A 14,806-nucleotide genomic window follows, 5' to 3' on the forward strand; every position below is an offset into this window, starting at 1 on the left:
TGACTTACTTCACTCAGCATAATACCCTCCAGTTCCATCCACGTTGAAGCAAATGGTGGGTATTTGTTGTTTCTAATGGCTGAGTAAAAGGGCTTTTTTCAATTTAATGTATTGCCATATTATTTGTACAATGAGCATATATTTTTGTACACGTACATTTTTATTTTTTTATGTACATTTACATTTTAAAGTCTACTTTTATTTTATTTTTTTAAAGATTTTATTTATTTATTCATGAGAGATACAGAGAGAGAGAGGCAGAGACACAGGCAGAGAGAGAGAGGCAGGTCCACACACGGAGCCTGACATGGGTCTCGATCCCGGGTCTCCAGGATCACACCCTGGGCCGAAGGCAGGCACCAAACCGCTGAGCCACCCAGGTGTCCCTAAAGTCTACTTTTATAATCAAAGGACTTAAACTATTTCTGCTCAGGAAACAAGATCAATTTTTTAAAAGTCTAAAAACTGTACTTGGTAGCGGAAGACAACCAGCTGTCAGTAGCTGTTCTCCCCTGCAATGATGAAAATGTACTTTGTGTTCCAGAATTCCAGTTTTAAGACTTGAAATATAAATATTCTATTATCATGTGGTGTTGTATATTCAGAATGAGTTCCTATGACTTGGACCTTAAATTTCATAAATGATTTTCAGTTTTCTTTGTTTTTGAAGAACTTATTTATTTATTAGAGACAGCACAAGCAGGGGGAGCAGCAGAGGGAGAGGGGGAAGCAGGCTCCCCACTCAGAGCAGGAGCCTTATTCAGATCTCAATCCAGGACCCTGAGATCATGACCTGAGCTGAAGGCAGACACTTAACTGAGCCACTTGAGGTGCCCCTTCTGTTTTATTTCTAAAAATTATTTAAGCATAGTATTTATTTTTAAAGATTAATTTATTTTATTTATTATTATTTTTAATTTCTTTTTTTTTAAGATTTATTTATTTATTCATTCAGAGAGAGCAAAGAGAGAGGCAGAGACACAGGCAGAGGGAGAAGCAGGCTCCATGCAGGGAGCCCGATGCAGGACTCGATCCTGGGTCTCCAGGATCACACCCCGGGCTGCAGGCGGCGCTAAACCGCTGCACCACCGGGGCTGCCCTTATTTTTTTTTTTTTAAGATTAATTTATTTTAGAGTGTGTATATATGGATTGGGGGTGGGGCAGAGTGAGATAATCTCAAGCAGACTCCCCGTTGATTGTGGAGCTGTGACAGGGCTCCATCACAGGACCCTGAGATCATGAGAACCTGATCCAAAAATCAACTGGTGGCTTCTTAACTGACTGGGCTGCTCAGGTGCCCTCCCTCCTCCCCCAAGCATAGTATTTTTAAAACCATAAGCAGTGCTGTATAAAGTATAATCCTTTTTTTTTTTTTTTTTGAGAGAGAGACCGACCGTATGAACAAGGGGGAGGAGCAGAAAGAATGAGAGAGGATCTTAAGCAGACTCTGCTAAGCATGGTTCCAGAAGGGGTTTGATCTCACAACCCTGAGATCATGACTGGAGCCAAAATTAAGAGTTGGATGCTCTGGCAGCCCCGGTGGCACAGCGGTTTAGCGCTGCCTGCAGCCCGGGGTGTGGTCCTGGAGACCCGGGATCAAGTCCCACGTCGGGCTCCCTGCATGGAGCCTGCTTCTCTCTCTGCCTGTGTCTCTGCCTCTCTTTCGCTCTCTCTGAATAAATAAATAAATAAATCTTTACAAAAAAAAAAAATAAAAATGTGTTTTCTTTAAAAAAAAAGAAAAAAAAGGAGTTAGATGCTCAACTGACTGAGCCACCCAGATCCCCCTAAAGTATAATCATTTTTTTTTTTAATGATTTTACTTTTCTATTCATGAGAGACACAGAGGGAGAGGCAGAGACACAGGCAGAGGGAGAAGCAGGCTCTCTGCTGAGCGGGGAGCCTGATGCGGGACTCGATCCCAGGACCCTGGGATCACGACCTGAGCCAAGGGTAGACACTTAACCCCTGAGCCACTCAGGCATCCCAAATATAATCATTCTTAAGAGAAAACTTATTTTCATCCCACCTTCCCTCTCCCTGTATGCAACAGAAACAGGAGAATGTCATTTTCTACATCCCAAGAGCTCATTTTCTTTGATGATTAAACACTGGATTTTATGTCTGCCAGAGTCCTAAGTAGTCATTTTCTAACTCAATTTTTAGGGAATATCCACCTATCACTTCAGATCAACAAAGACAACTCTACAAGAGAAATTTTGACACTGGCCTGCAGGAATACAAGAGCTTACAAGCAGAACTTGATGAGATCAATAAAGAACTCTCTCGCCTGGATAAAGAATTGGATGACTATAGAGAAGAAAGTGAAGAGTACATGGTAAATTCAAACCTGAAAATTATATATTACATATGATATGATTTAATCTATGAAGATATCATGTCCTTTCTATTGTTGATTTAAATTTTGCTGGTCACTCTCAAATTGGTTTCATTGAATAATAACTGAAATCCAATCTTGGATGTGAAAGTCTTTCCAAATTGAAGAGTGCACTGATGTAGTTAACAAGTACAAAACAACAGGCTATGTACATATATCCCTTCCTACTTACAAAAACAAAAGAGCTATATTACTTTTTCTATTTTTAAACACAGGTCATTGTTTCTGTAAGATATTACACATTATAGGATTGTGTACAGAAAAATAAACTACCTTAAATATTGTCACTTGGTTGTCACCAAATATGAGTTGTTAAAATATCCCCTTCATGCAAAAATGCACCTAGACATGCACCATCTTTGATGAAAAATTATCTTATGTTTTACTTGCATCCTTATTGTTTTCTTACTCAACGGTAGTTTATGGTGGTGGTTTTTTTTTTCCCCCACTTGGCTGAAGTAATGTTTGTCCGTGAAAGTTACTCTTTTTAATCCCTTTCTATACTATACTCTTCAGGAAAAAAGTCACTTAAGGAATGGGGAATTATGCTTCAGCTCTTTAAAGGCAGTGTACTCACATACATTATTTAGAATTCTTGTGCATGAGAAATTGGTCCGTTCCTCCTGTTTATCTTAATCATTCATATATGTCACTATTGACTCAGTAGACGTCTATTTTATACTTTGGGTTATAATCTGCTACTTTATTTTGTTGGTCAAATTATTTTATATATACGTACTATATTAGCATGTATATAATATGGCAAATATGTATGTGATTAATATATACATGATAAATATGTATGTATTTTAGTGGGTGTGTATGTTAGTATATATAAGTTAATGTATATAGTAAGTTAGTTACTAGGAAGCTCAGACCAGTTTCATAATCTTAATGGGGTATAACCAGATGAGCGCTGTGCCTTACAGAAGGTCTCTCTGGTGTCGGCATGGCACCTGCAGCAGCCTGGGGAGAGATGAGAGGCAGCAAAACAAATAGCTACGGCACGGGAGGTATAAGTCATACATTTCTCTTTGCTGGCTTCCTTCAGCCCCTCTTGCTACCTATACTAGTTTTAAGAGCCTAAAGACTTAGTTATTTTAATTTCCTCTATTTGCGGCATTGTTGGCAGTTTTAGCCCCAAAATATAACCTCAGGCATGTTACTTTTGAAAGAGAAAATGCCCCTGCTAAACGTGTTCTATTGTGTTTCTCATTAATAGGCTGCTGCTGATGAGTACAATAGACTGAAGCAAGTTAAGGGAGTAAGTATCACATATCTGTAAGATTCCCTTCAGGAAGAATTTTTCTGTTATGTGTTTTTTTATTTAACCTTTGGAATGACTATGAGTACGGGTACCTTGTCACACAAACACTGGCTATGACAAAAGGCCCTAAAACTGCATGGTGAAAATGGTAGCAGAAATTAGAACCTTAATTTCTGTTGTTTGCAGCTACTTTAAACTTTTTTTTTTAATTTATCTTATTTTATTTATTTATGATAAGCACACAGTGAGAGAGAGAGAGAGGCAGAGACACAGGCAGAGGGAGAAACAGGCTCCATGCACCGGGAGCCCAATGTGGGATTCGATCCCGGGTCTCCAGGATCGCGCCCTGGGTCAAAGGCAGGCGCCAAACCGCTGCGCCACCCAGGGATCCCCTTTTTTTTTTAAATTATACATACAGAAACTTGCACGAGGCTACAACTTGGCAGATTTTCACCAAACGACCATATACCTAGCACTCAGATGAAGAAATGTATTTCTTAGAGTACCTGGAAACCCTCTCTTGTTGCCTCCTCCCAGTTTTTCCTCTCCCCACAGATAACCCCCATCCCAACTTCTAACATCATAGATGAGGTTTGCCTATTTTGAACTTTATGTAAATGGAATCATATAGTAGGGATTTTTTTAAAGGTTTTATTTATTTATTTATTCATGAGAGACACAGAGAGACAGAGACACAGGCAGAGGGAGAAGTAGGCTCCCTGTGGGGACCTGATGTGGGACTCGATCCCAGGACCCCGAGATCACACCCTGAGCCAAACGCAGCCTCTCAACCACTGAGCCACCAGCTGCCCCTAGTATGGGTTTTTCATGTGTCATTTCTTTCCTTTTTTTTTTTTTTTAACGATTTTATTTATTTATTTGAAAGAGGGAGTGTGCAAAAAAAGCAGGGGAAAAGGCAGAGGCAGTGGGAGAGGGACAAGCAGGCTCCATGCTAAGTGTGGAGCTCAACAAAGGGCTCGATCCCAGGACCTTGCTGGGATCTATCTATCTCATGACTTGAGCTGAAACCAAAAGTCGGATGCTTAACCGACTCAACCATCCGGGTGCCCCATATGTGATGTCTTTTGCTCCTTCTGAATATCCATTCATATTTTTTTGTGTGGCTATGGTTCATTTATTTTTGCTTTGTGAATAAAAGGTAACTTATTTATCCATTCTTTTGTTTGTCAGTGTTTGGTTTGTCCTCAAGTTAGGGCTTTTACAACTAATGCGGCTTTAAGTGTCTGTGTACGTGTGCACATGTTTGTTAGGTGTATACTTGGGAGTGAAATTTCAGGGTCATTGGGAAGTATCTGTCTAACCTTTGGTAAGTAGTGTCATAGTGTCAGACAGCTCTCCTGCTTTGCCACTTTATATTTCCAGTGAGCTGTGTAGTTTCCTTTTGCTCCATATCCTTGTTAATACTTGCCATTCATTATCAGTCATTCTTGGTTTATAACTTTTTTTCTTTAAAGATTGTATTTATTTGAGTGAGAGATTGAGAGAGAAAGAGCACAAGATAGGGGAGTGTCAAAGGGAGAAGCAGACACCTCACTGAGCAGAGACCATGATGCAGGACTCAATCCCAGGACCCTGGCATCAGGACCTGAGCCAAAGGCAGACACTCAACTGATTGAACCACAGGTGCCCCTAAAACTTTGTTTTTAAAAGATTTTTATATAAAAATTTTTAAAAATCACAAAACACCATAATTTTCAATGCAAGAGTTTAAAAGTATATACAGTGGGGGGCAGCCCCACTGCTAAACCGGGTGGCTCAAGTGGTTTAGTGCCACTTTCAGCCCAGGGCCTGATCCTGGGGACCTGGGATCGAGTCCCACGTCAGGCTCCCTGCATGGAGCCTGCTTCTCCCTCTGCCTGTGTCTCTGCCTCTCTCTCTCTCTCTCTCTGTCTCTCATGAATAAAAAAAAAAAAAAAATATTTAAAAAGAATATACAGTGGGGCACCTGCCTGGCTTAGTTGGTAAAACATGAGAGTCTTGGTCTCAGAGTTTTGAGTTCAAGCCTCACGGTGATTGTAGAGAGTACTTAAAAAATAAAAAACAAAAAGGAAAGAAAAAAGTGTCTTGTTCCCCATTTACCCATTTATTGTTTCCCAAGTCAACCAATATCACCAGTTTTTGTTTTACTAATTTTATTAAAGATTTTATTTTTAAGTAATCTCTACAATCAGTGTGGAGCTTGAACCCCCAACCTCAAGACCAAGATTCACATGCTCTACCAACTGAACGGGCCAAGCACCCGTGTTTTACTGATTTTTTTTTTAGATGATGTGTTAGCAAAAAGGTCAGTAAGTTTTTTGGGTCACTTTAGAAATCACTAGAAATAAGTGTATGCTTTGTAAAACTCAGGTTAGAAGATATGATTCAGGGTTGCCTGGGTGGCTCAGTTGGTTAAGCATCTGACTCTTAGCTCAGGTCTTAATCTCAGGGTCATGAGTTCAAGCCCCATGTTGGGCTCCATGCTCCATGTAGAACCTACTTCTAAAAAAGAAGAAGATAATGATTCAACTCCGTTGAAAAAAGAATCAACTGCCTATATGCCCAGAGAAACTGCCATATTTGTTTTTATTTTGTTAAATTTACCTTATTTATTTCTTCCTTTTTTTTTTTTTAGTCTCCAGATTACAAAAATAAGAGGAATTATTGCAAGCAGTTGAAGAGCAAATTGTCCCACATCAAGAAGATGGTTGGAGACTATGATAGACAGAAAACATAGAAGGCAGATGCCACACAGTTTGAGAGATTGTGAAGTATTTGACATATCTGCAACGTTGTCAGAAGGCAGAATGACTTTGGATTTCGAACCCAGGAGGCCAGATCTTTGTGATCATTACAAAGTTTTGGTAGCTTTAATATCATCAGTATTGAAGCATTTTACACATAGCTTTTGATAATCAACTGGGCTGAACACTCCCGATTAAGGATTCTGTGCTTTAGACTTTGGCTGTTGTGCTAAAGGACTGAGTATAGGTGGAGGTTTTCAGACCTTGGAAGAAGGTCCCACGGTGAACTTGTGCTGTGAACTTGCACACTTGGGGCAGTCTTTCCTTAATACCTAAGTGCACTCATTAGTTCGCGTAGGTGATCTCTCCATTCCTCCCAGAACTCTGCCTTCAGAACTATTATTTATCACCATTCCTTTTTTAGGTAAGGGAACCAGGTCCCTTCAGGGAAGTCTCGGAAGTGAAACTGCCTGTTTCCTGGCCTGCAATTTTGGTTATTAAGTCTGTTTTGTGACTTGAGTCCACAAATAAAGTCCCAGGCCTTCCATATGTTACTTACTATGGCTACTGCCTTCTACCAACCTCCCCGCTGATTGTTTTTTTTTCTCCTGTGTGTAAATGGTGTTAAAAGAACTTTTTATTGTTTTATGTTATCCAGATAATAAAGATCACATAAAAACAACAAATTGTGAAATTTAAAGATTGTAAATATGTGCTCACCTATTAAGAATCAAAATTTAAACCTCCTGGTTAGAATTCTGTTGTGTATTTTAAAGTACTTTGTAATCTTTTATGGTTTACATGCATTTTTGTTTTGTTTTGTTTTTAACCAACTAGACTTTTTCATTATATCAGAGTATTTGATGACATCGCTAATTCAGTTGTGACTTGAATTGTATCTTACAACAATGTTCAAGGTCTGTACATACTTTATAAGGTATTAAACCTGGTGTTTTCTTTCTTTCATACACCTGTTTGACATCAGTAGTGCTATTAATATTAAGTTTTGGAAAATTACACTCAGTTTTATCTGTTATTGTTTTCAACTATTTTGGGTGCTGTTGCTAAATCTCCCAGTCTTTTGGTTATCAGAAGGCTGATTTGTCTGGAAATAGAGTGCAATAACCTAAAATGTCAAATTATTTCAGATGGTGCCCTTGGTTTACCACTTTTTTTTTTAGTTTAAATTTTTATTAGTAAAGTAAAATGAGCTGATAGTGGTGGGCAGATAGCTAGTCCAGTTGATTGTGATTATCACCCCAGTTTAGAACTGTTTTTGTGAAAAATTTTGAAGAATAATCTTTAAATAATTTTTAGCATACAATTCAAACATTTAAGTATATATATATGTCTGAATCATTTTCCAAAGGTAAACCTTAAGATGTTTTCTATTATAACATTGATTCATTTCTTCAAATTGAAGAAATTCTTAATTGTCCATGTGCTGTACATATTACAAAAGGGAATCATTTGCAGTTTTCATACTTTTGGATTCACACCAAATGGTAAAGACTCTCGAGCAACCTAACTCCTTTTTTATGTACGCTAACATCTAAATTTCTCTGTTCTTGGAAGTCAGCGTACTTGGATTATGAAAGCGGCAAGCTTGCCAGTGTTCTGACAAAACTATTCAGCTGAATGAAGAAAATCAAATAGCATGAATTTCCATTGTAAAATTGTGTCATAAAATTGAACTTTGTTTTTTTTTTTTTTTATAAAATTGAACTTTGAATATAAAGCAAAATCATTTCTCAACTGTGGTACTTAAAGACCACTTGGGATTAATCAGCTGGATGTAATTTTGGCGAACCACTCACAGATTTCTGATTTGGAAAATAAAAGGTTAAGGTTAGGTGTCAGAGGTCTCTTTCATCTCTGACCTGAGATTCTTTAAAAAAAAAAAAAAAAAAAAGATTTTATTTATTTTTTCATGAGAGACACAGAGAGGAGAGAGAGAGAGGCAGAGGCACAGCCAGAGGGAGAAGCCTGCTCCATGCGGGGAGCCTGATGTGGGACTGGATCCCGGGACTCCAGGATCACACCCTGGGCCAAAGGCAGGTGCTAAACCTCTGAGCCACCCAGGGATCCCTGTGACCTGAGATTCTTATGTCCGCATTCAGCTTCCTACTATGAAGGATTGTTCCAGAAATTCCATTTTGAAAGCATGTGGTCCCGCTTATAAAGGTTAACTGCAGAGTGTGGTTCTTTTACATAGGTGATTCTGCATTAAAAGTAGGTAAGATCAGGGGCAGCTGGTGGAGCAGCAGTTTAGCGCTGCCTGCAGCCCAGGGCATAATCCTGGAGACCCTGGATCAAGTCCCATGTCAGGCTCTCTGCATGGAGCCTGCTTCTCCCTCTACCTGTGTCTCTGCCTCTCTCTCTCTCTGCATCTCTATGAATAAATAAATAAAATATTTAAAATAAAAAAGTAGGTAAGATCAATATTTTAATTTCTATTTTAAGAAACTTAAATATAGGAAACTATAAACATATGTCCACCCTTCAGAACAGGTGTTAGTTTTATCATATATGCCTTGTATTTTTGGAAATAGATTTAAGCCTATTAGCATTTATAGTAAAAGTTACATTGTATACACACACACTTATATGAAATTATTTAATCCTTATCACATTCTGTTGACATGTAATCATTTCTCATGTTCATTTAACAGGAAAACTGAGGATGTGCTAGATGAACTGGTCTGTCACACAGTAGCAAATGATTAAAGTAGGATTGGGATCTTGGTCTGTTGGAATATTTAGATTCTGTACTCCCACTCTAGGTTGACTATCAATAAATTCATGGGTTGAGTAAGATGGGATTGCTCTGTCTGGTATTAATAAAATACCATATTTTAAGTACATTTAATTGATGTAAAATGCTTCATATGAAATACTGAAAGTATATGTAAAGACCTGAACGAGTGTGCATGTGCACAGAAGGGTAGGAGCAGAAGAAGAGTTCTCCAATTGTGGTTTTCCAGCTGTCGGTTGAGGCTTTCAGAGTTCCTGACACAGAGACATCTTCCCTGCCTCATCACTGAGATATGACGTATCTCATCTGGACGTTTCTAAAGGCTCAGCTGGAGAAATCAGGATTGAGATCCAATCTCCTGGCAGCCTGTGGTTCTGCACTAATGTGACTTCTCTTCTGTGAAAGGATAGATGAGTCTCTCCTCCTGCATTTCCTATTGTTCATGTCCTTTAATGGGAACAGTTTTTATGAAGAAAAATGCCCAAGTAACCTGGGTAGTTTTTTTGTTTTTTGTTTTTTTAAGATTTTATTCATGAAAGACACAGAGTGGCAGAGATCCAGGCAGAGGGAGAAGTAGGCTCCCTGCAGGGACCCTGGGATCCCACCCTGAAACAAATGCAGATGCCCAACTGCTGAGCCACCCACACATCCCTAACCTGGGTAGTTTTTATTTTTTTTTATTTAAAATTTTTTTTCCTGTGTGGGTAGTTTTTAGATAGCACTGTTAAGAGTGCCATTTTGCAGTTAGAGAAAAGCATGGAAACAACCATGATTTGCAGGGGTGCGAGGGGGAGCAGGACTACCACAGAGTGTATGTGTGTCGTCCCCCCCCAAGATTTCTAGTTGCTGCCCCAGGACCTGCTGGCTTTTCCCAGCATGTGCTGTCCTGCTCTTGCTTTGCCCTGTGGCAGGTACTTGCTGCGTGACCTTGGACAGATTGCTAAGTCCTGCAGTTCACTTATTTGTGTGGGAGCTACTTGTACCTGGTATCGTAGTTGTTTTGAAGGTAGTTAATGTAGAACTTAGGACAATAGTCCTCGTCAGAAAGTAATAGACGTGGCAGTTACGCCTCTTGCCGAGAGCTGGAATGTCGAGACTCGAAAAAGCTTTTAAAAAGCGAATTATGTTTTAAGAGTCTATGTATCATCCCAGTCCTTGGTCTGTGCTGGGTGCAGTGTTTAGGGTATAAATTCTAGGGTTTTTTTTTTTCTTTTTCTTTTTTAATAATCTGAATTTTATTTTATTTTTATTTTTTTAGTTTTTATGATAGTCACAGAGAGAGAGAGAGAGGCAGAGACACAGGCAGGGGGAGAAGCAGACTCCATGCACCGGGAGCCCGATGTGGGATTCGATCCCAGGTCTCCAGGATCATGCCCTGGGCCAAAGGCAGGCGCCAAACCGCTATGCCACCCAGGGATCCCTCTTTTTTTTTTTTTTTTTTAATTCTAGGTTTGGCACCGTTGACTTGAGAGACGATAAACAAGTGCTTGACATATCAAAATAAGGATTATTCTATGCTGTTAAGAGCAATGGTGGAGGTTTTCAGTGAGTCTCTGCAGCGATTGAGGTTTCATCTAAAGGTATTGGAATAGGCGGGTTCGTCTCTCCCAATCTCCAAAGTTGTGCCCCCTGAATTCCAGTTTAGCAACACTGGCTGAGCTTTTCATCAATTTATTAACCCTGGGGTCTGTGTCCAGATACCCACGGGGAAAGAACACACCATTCATTTTTCACAGTTGTCCCTTAGTTCTACTAGTTAAAACATTAGGCTTGGTTTGATCCATTTCTTCTACCAATTTGTACACAATTAGAGTACTGTGGCAGGCTTAGTCATGGCAAGGGATTACCATGGAGTTACGCATGTTTTGCTTTGTTGCCACTCTTAGTTAAGATCTATGACTAGGCTAGCCCCGGTGGCGCAGCGGTTTAGCGCCGCCTGCAGCCCAGGGCGTGATCCTGGAGACCCTGGATCGAGTCCCACATCAGGCTCTCTGTATGATGCCTGCTTCTCCCTCTGCCTGTGTCTCTGCCTCTCTCTCTGTCTCTATGAATGGATAAATAAAATCTTTAAAAAAAAAAAAGATCTATGACTAAAATCTATACAGAGGAGAGTGAACTTCACAGTTGTGAGTTTGAACAATTCAGCCTCCACAAATAAACCTTACTGGGGACTTCTGTCTTTTCCCTGGTTTTTCATTAAAAAGAAAAAAAGGCCTTCCCTCGGGGTGCCTGGCTGGCTCAGTCGGTACAACATGGGACTTTTGATCTCTGGGTCCTGAGTTCAAGCCTCACATTGGGTGTGGAGCCTACATAAAATAAAAATAAAATGTTTAATTAAAAAAAGCCTTCCCAGACTGATGGATAGTGAAGATACACAAGATACATACTTGGGGCTTGGGGTTGTAGCCAGCTGTCCCATGGGAATGCATCCTGTCTTGGAACAGGATGGCCAACCAGAATGGAGGAAAAGAAAAAGGAAAAAGAGTTTGTGGAAGAAAGGGAGGATAGCAGGAAAGTAGAACAGGTAAGGAGAAAATGTGAGTCCTGTGAAGTCAAAGGTGTAGGGGAGGCAAAAATGAAAGATGACTGGCATTGGGAAAGAATCAGCAATGCCAATTTCTCTTCTTTTTTCTTTTTTTAAAATATTTTATTTAATTATTCATGAGAGGCACAGAGAAAGAGGCAGAGAAACAGGCAGAGAGAGAAGCAGGCTCCATATAGGGAGCCCGATGCAGGACTCGATCCCAGGACTCCAGGAACATGCCCTGGGCTGAAGGCAGGTGCCAAATCGCTGAACCACCCAGGTGTCCCAATTACTTTCCTTTTGAAGGACAACACGGAAAATAATAAGGCCTTTGTCTTGGGGTGGGGGAGGAAAACTAGCTGCTAACAGGGTCGCCACTATGCAATGTGCAAGCCCTGTAGGGTAGGTGAAGGCATCCCCATATTGTACATGGAACTTGCTTGTGGTCACCCAGCTAGTGCGGCAAGGCCTGATTTTATTTTATTTTTTATTTTTTATTTTTTTTAAGGCCTGATTTTAAACCCAGGTCTGGGGCAGTCCCGGTGGCGCAGCGGTTTAGCGCCACCTGCAGCCCAGGGCGTGATCCTGGAGACCCTGGATTGAGTCCCACGTTGGGCTGTGTGGAGCCTGCTTCTCCCTCTGCCTGTGTCTCTGCCTCTCATTCTCTCTGTGTCTCTATGAATAAATAAATAAAATCTTAAAAAAAAAAACAACCCAGGTCTGTTCTTTCCAGTATTAGGCAGCATGGCTTGTGTTTATGTTTTTGAAGGGAGCAGAACACAAAGGAAGATGTTGGCACCAACAAAGCAATAAAGGCAACACAGGGGGAGCCTATGCTGATGGGGAAGTAAAGAAGCTCCAGTTCTTGCCCTTCCTCTCCTAGATGTAACCTTTTCCTGATGCTCTGGATGCACTTTGCCTCTCCATTTCTCAAGTGTGGGAAATGCTAATGTATCTGCAAAAAAACCAAAAACACAACCCCCCCAAAAAAACCCCAACTTCAAAGTAGGTTAGTAAATGCATTATTTATTGTCTTACTGGAAACAGTATTTCATACTGTTCCAAGCTGCTCTGAAAGTTAGCTTCACAGGGGGGATTAGATACACAAAAATGGGGCGACAGGTAGCAACAGGTACACGTGCTTGCAAGCAGTTCTCGGATATACAATTATGTGTCACGCGGTATAATCAGTCTGTAAAAATTCAGCCTCATGCATTCCCATGTAGACGGGTGGAAAATCCCTTAGGTCATCTGAATCCACTGGGTTTCTGTCGTATTTGTTAAAAAATATTGCCCGCGGGCCTCTGACTGGTTTTCCACTTCTTGTTTGGCTTCTCCTTGAGGTCGCCTCAGCCAGACACCGAGGCTGACATCAGTAGAGCCTATTTTAAGGCACTGCACTTTGCACGCACAGGAGCAATTCCTGATCTGTCGGGGTCTCAAGCATCTCCAACCTGCCCCACACTGAGCCCCTCTTACCCCACCTCAGCCTCTTGAAGGTGCAGCTCTAACCTTTCCGTTGCTCCACTGAAAGCTTCTGGGTCTTGGATCCTTTTCCCTCACAGGCATCTGGCCCACCGACTGGATCTGGGATCCACCCTCCTCCCCGGCTGCCCTGCCTTACTACCCTGGTCCCAACCACCATCCTCCCTCCGACGTTGTTACACCCTTCAGAGCCCTCCCCCCGCCCCGCCCCATTTCAGCAGCCATCACCCCACCCGTCTTCTCAAGCAGTCCCAGAAGCACGTCCCTGCGTGTGCAGCCCAGGGCCTGAACTCCTGCGGCTCCCTCTGCCTGGGAGCTCCCGCCCTAGGGGTCAGAAGGGCTGATGCCCTTCCTCCGTGGGGTCGTGGTGCACCTGCCCTCCCAGTGAGGCCTCCTCCCACTACCTTCCTCTAGGCTGGGACCTTGGCCCTTCTATGCTCCGCTCTTCTCTCCTGGCTCTAGCACTTGGTGCAGGACGTTTTCCTCCATGAACATCTTCATGGCAGAAGAATTCCACGAAGGCAAGGATTAGCTTCTAAGTGCTGTGTACTCAGTGCGGAACTGGATCAGACCCGAAGCCGGGGCTCTTTTTTTTTTTTTTTCTTCCTTACAGCTCCAGCCCAGAGCAGCCCTACCTAGGAGCAGCCCTACCTGGAGCAGCCCTACCTGCAGCAGCCCTACCTAGGAGCAGCCCTACTTGCAGCAGCCCTACCTAGGAGCAGCCCTACCTAGGAGCAGCCCTACCTGGAGCAGCCCTACCTGCAGCAGCCCTACCTAGGAGCAGCCCTACCTGGAGCAGCCCTACCTGCAGCAGCCCTACCTAGGAGCAGCCCTACCTAGGAGCAGCCCTACCTGGAGCAGCCCTACCTGCAGCAGCCCTACCTAGGAGCAGCCCTACCTGCAGCAGCCCTACCTAGGAGCAGCCCTACCTAGGAGCAGCCCTACCTGCAGCAGCCCTACCTGCAGCAGCCCTACCTAGGAGCAGCCCTACCTAGGAGCAGCCCTACCTAGGAGCAGCCCTACCTGCAGCAGCCCTACCTAGGAGCAGCCCTACCTAGCCCGCCATGACCCAGGGTAGAGGCGTGGCCCAGCTCCCTCGACCGCCCGCCCCGCCCCTGGGGAGGGACCGGCAACAAGACCCCGGCCACATGCACTGGGCCCTGGGGACACAGGAATTCCCAAAGCAGCCAGCCTAGGAAGCAGCAATCAAGGGCCTGGGCAGCGGCAGGTGCCTGGATCTCGGGCGTTGGCGCCGACCTGGGGTTTCCGAGGGGGGGACGGCACCTGCCCCCGGGGGCGGCCGCAGGGCCTGGGCTGCGGGCCGGGGCAGCTCGCGCGGCGCTCCCAGCTGTCATCTCCCCCCGCGAAGGAACAGGACCGTGAGGGGAATCGAAATACCTAATCTGAACTCATAGCGCCTAATTGCATTATATATTTTGATTCTTAAATTGGACTAAAAACTATGCCGCGAAACCCTTGTCCACGTTTCACGGACCACGGCCCAGCGGGTCCCTAAGGAAGCGGCCGCGTGGCACAGGTGATCCTGCACCGAGACCCGGGAATACAGAGGCCCCTCTCCGGGCACCGCGTTCCCGGTGCACCCACAAAACAAAACAAAACAAAACAAAACCC

At 42.8% G+C, this 14,806-nt stretch overlaps 1 protein-coding gene across 9 annotated transcripts in view; it reads left to right on the top strand.

Annotated features, from left to right (window-relative positions):
• Window positions 1-9,227, top strand: part of OCLN (occludin) — a 54,787-nt gene extending 45,560 nt beyond the window's left edge. For all 9 annotated transcript variants that reach the window (XM_025447363.3, XM_025447360.3, XM_025447361.3 and 6 more), the window contains 3 exons: window positions 2,168-2,339; window positions 3,622-3,663; window positions 6,302-9,227. In XM_025447363.3, the coding sequence (XP_025303148.1) occupies window positions 2,168-2,339; window positions 3,622-3,663; window positions 6,302-6,403 (316 nt within the window). In that variant the 3' untranslated portion in view covers window positions 6,404-9,227. The remainder of the gene's footprint in view (window positions 1-2,167; window positions 2,340-3,621; window positions 3,664-6,301) is intronic.
• The last annotated feature ends 5,579 nt before the right edge of the window (window positions 9,228-14,806 follow it).

The sequence above is a fragment of the Canis lupus genome, chromosome 2 (genome assembly GCF_003254725.2).
Source record: "Canis lupus dingo isolate Sandy chromosome 2, ASM325472v2, whole genome shotgun sequence".
Taxonomy (NCBI): domain Eukaryota; kingdom Metazoa; phylum Chordata; class Mammalia; order Carnivora; family Canidae; genus Canis; species Canis lupus.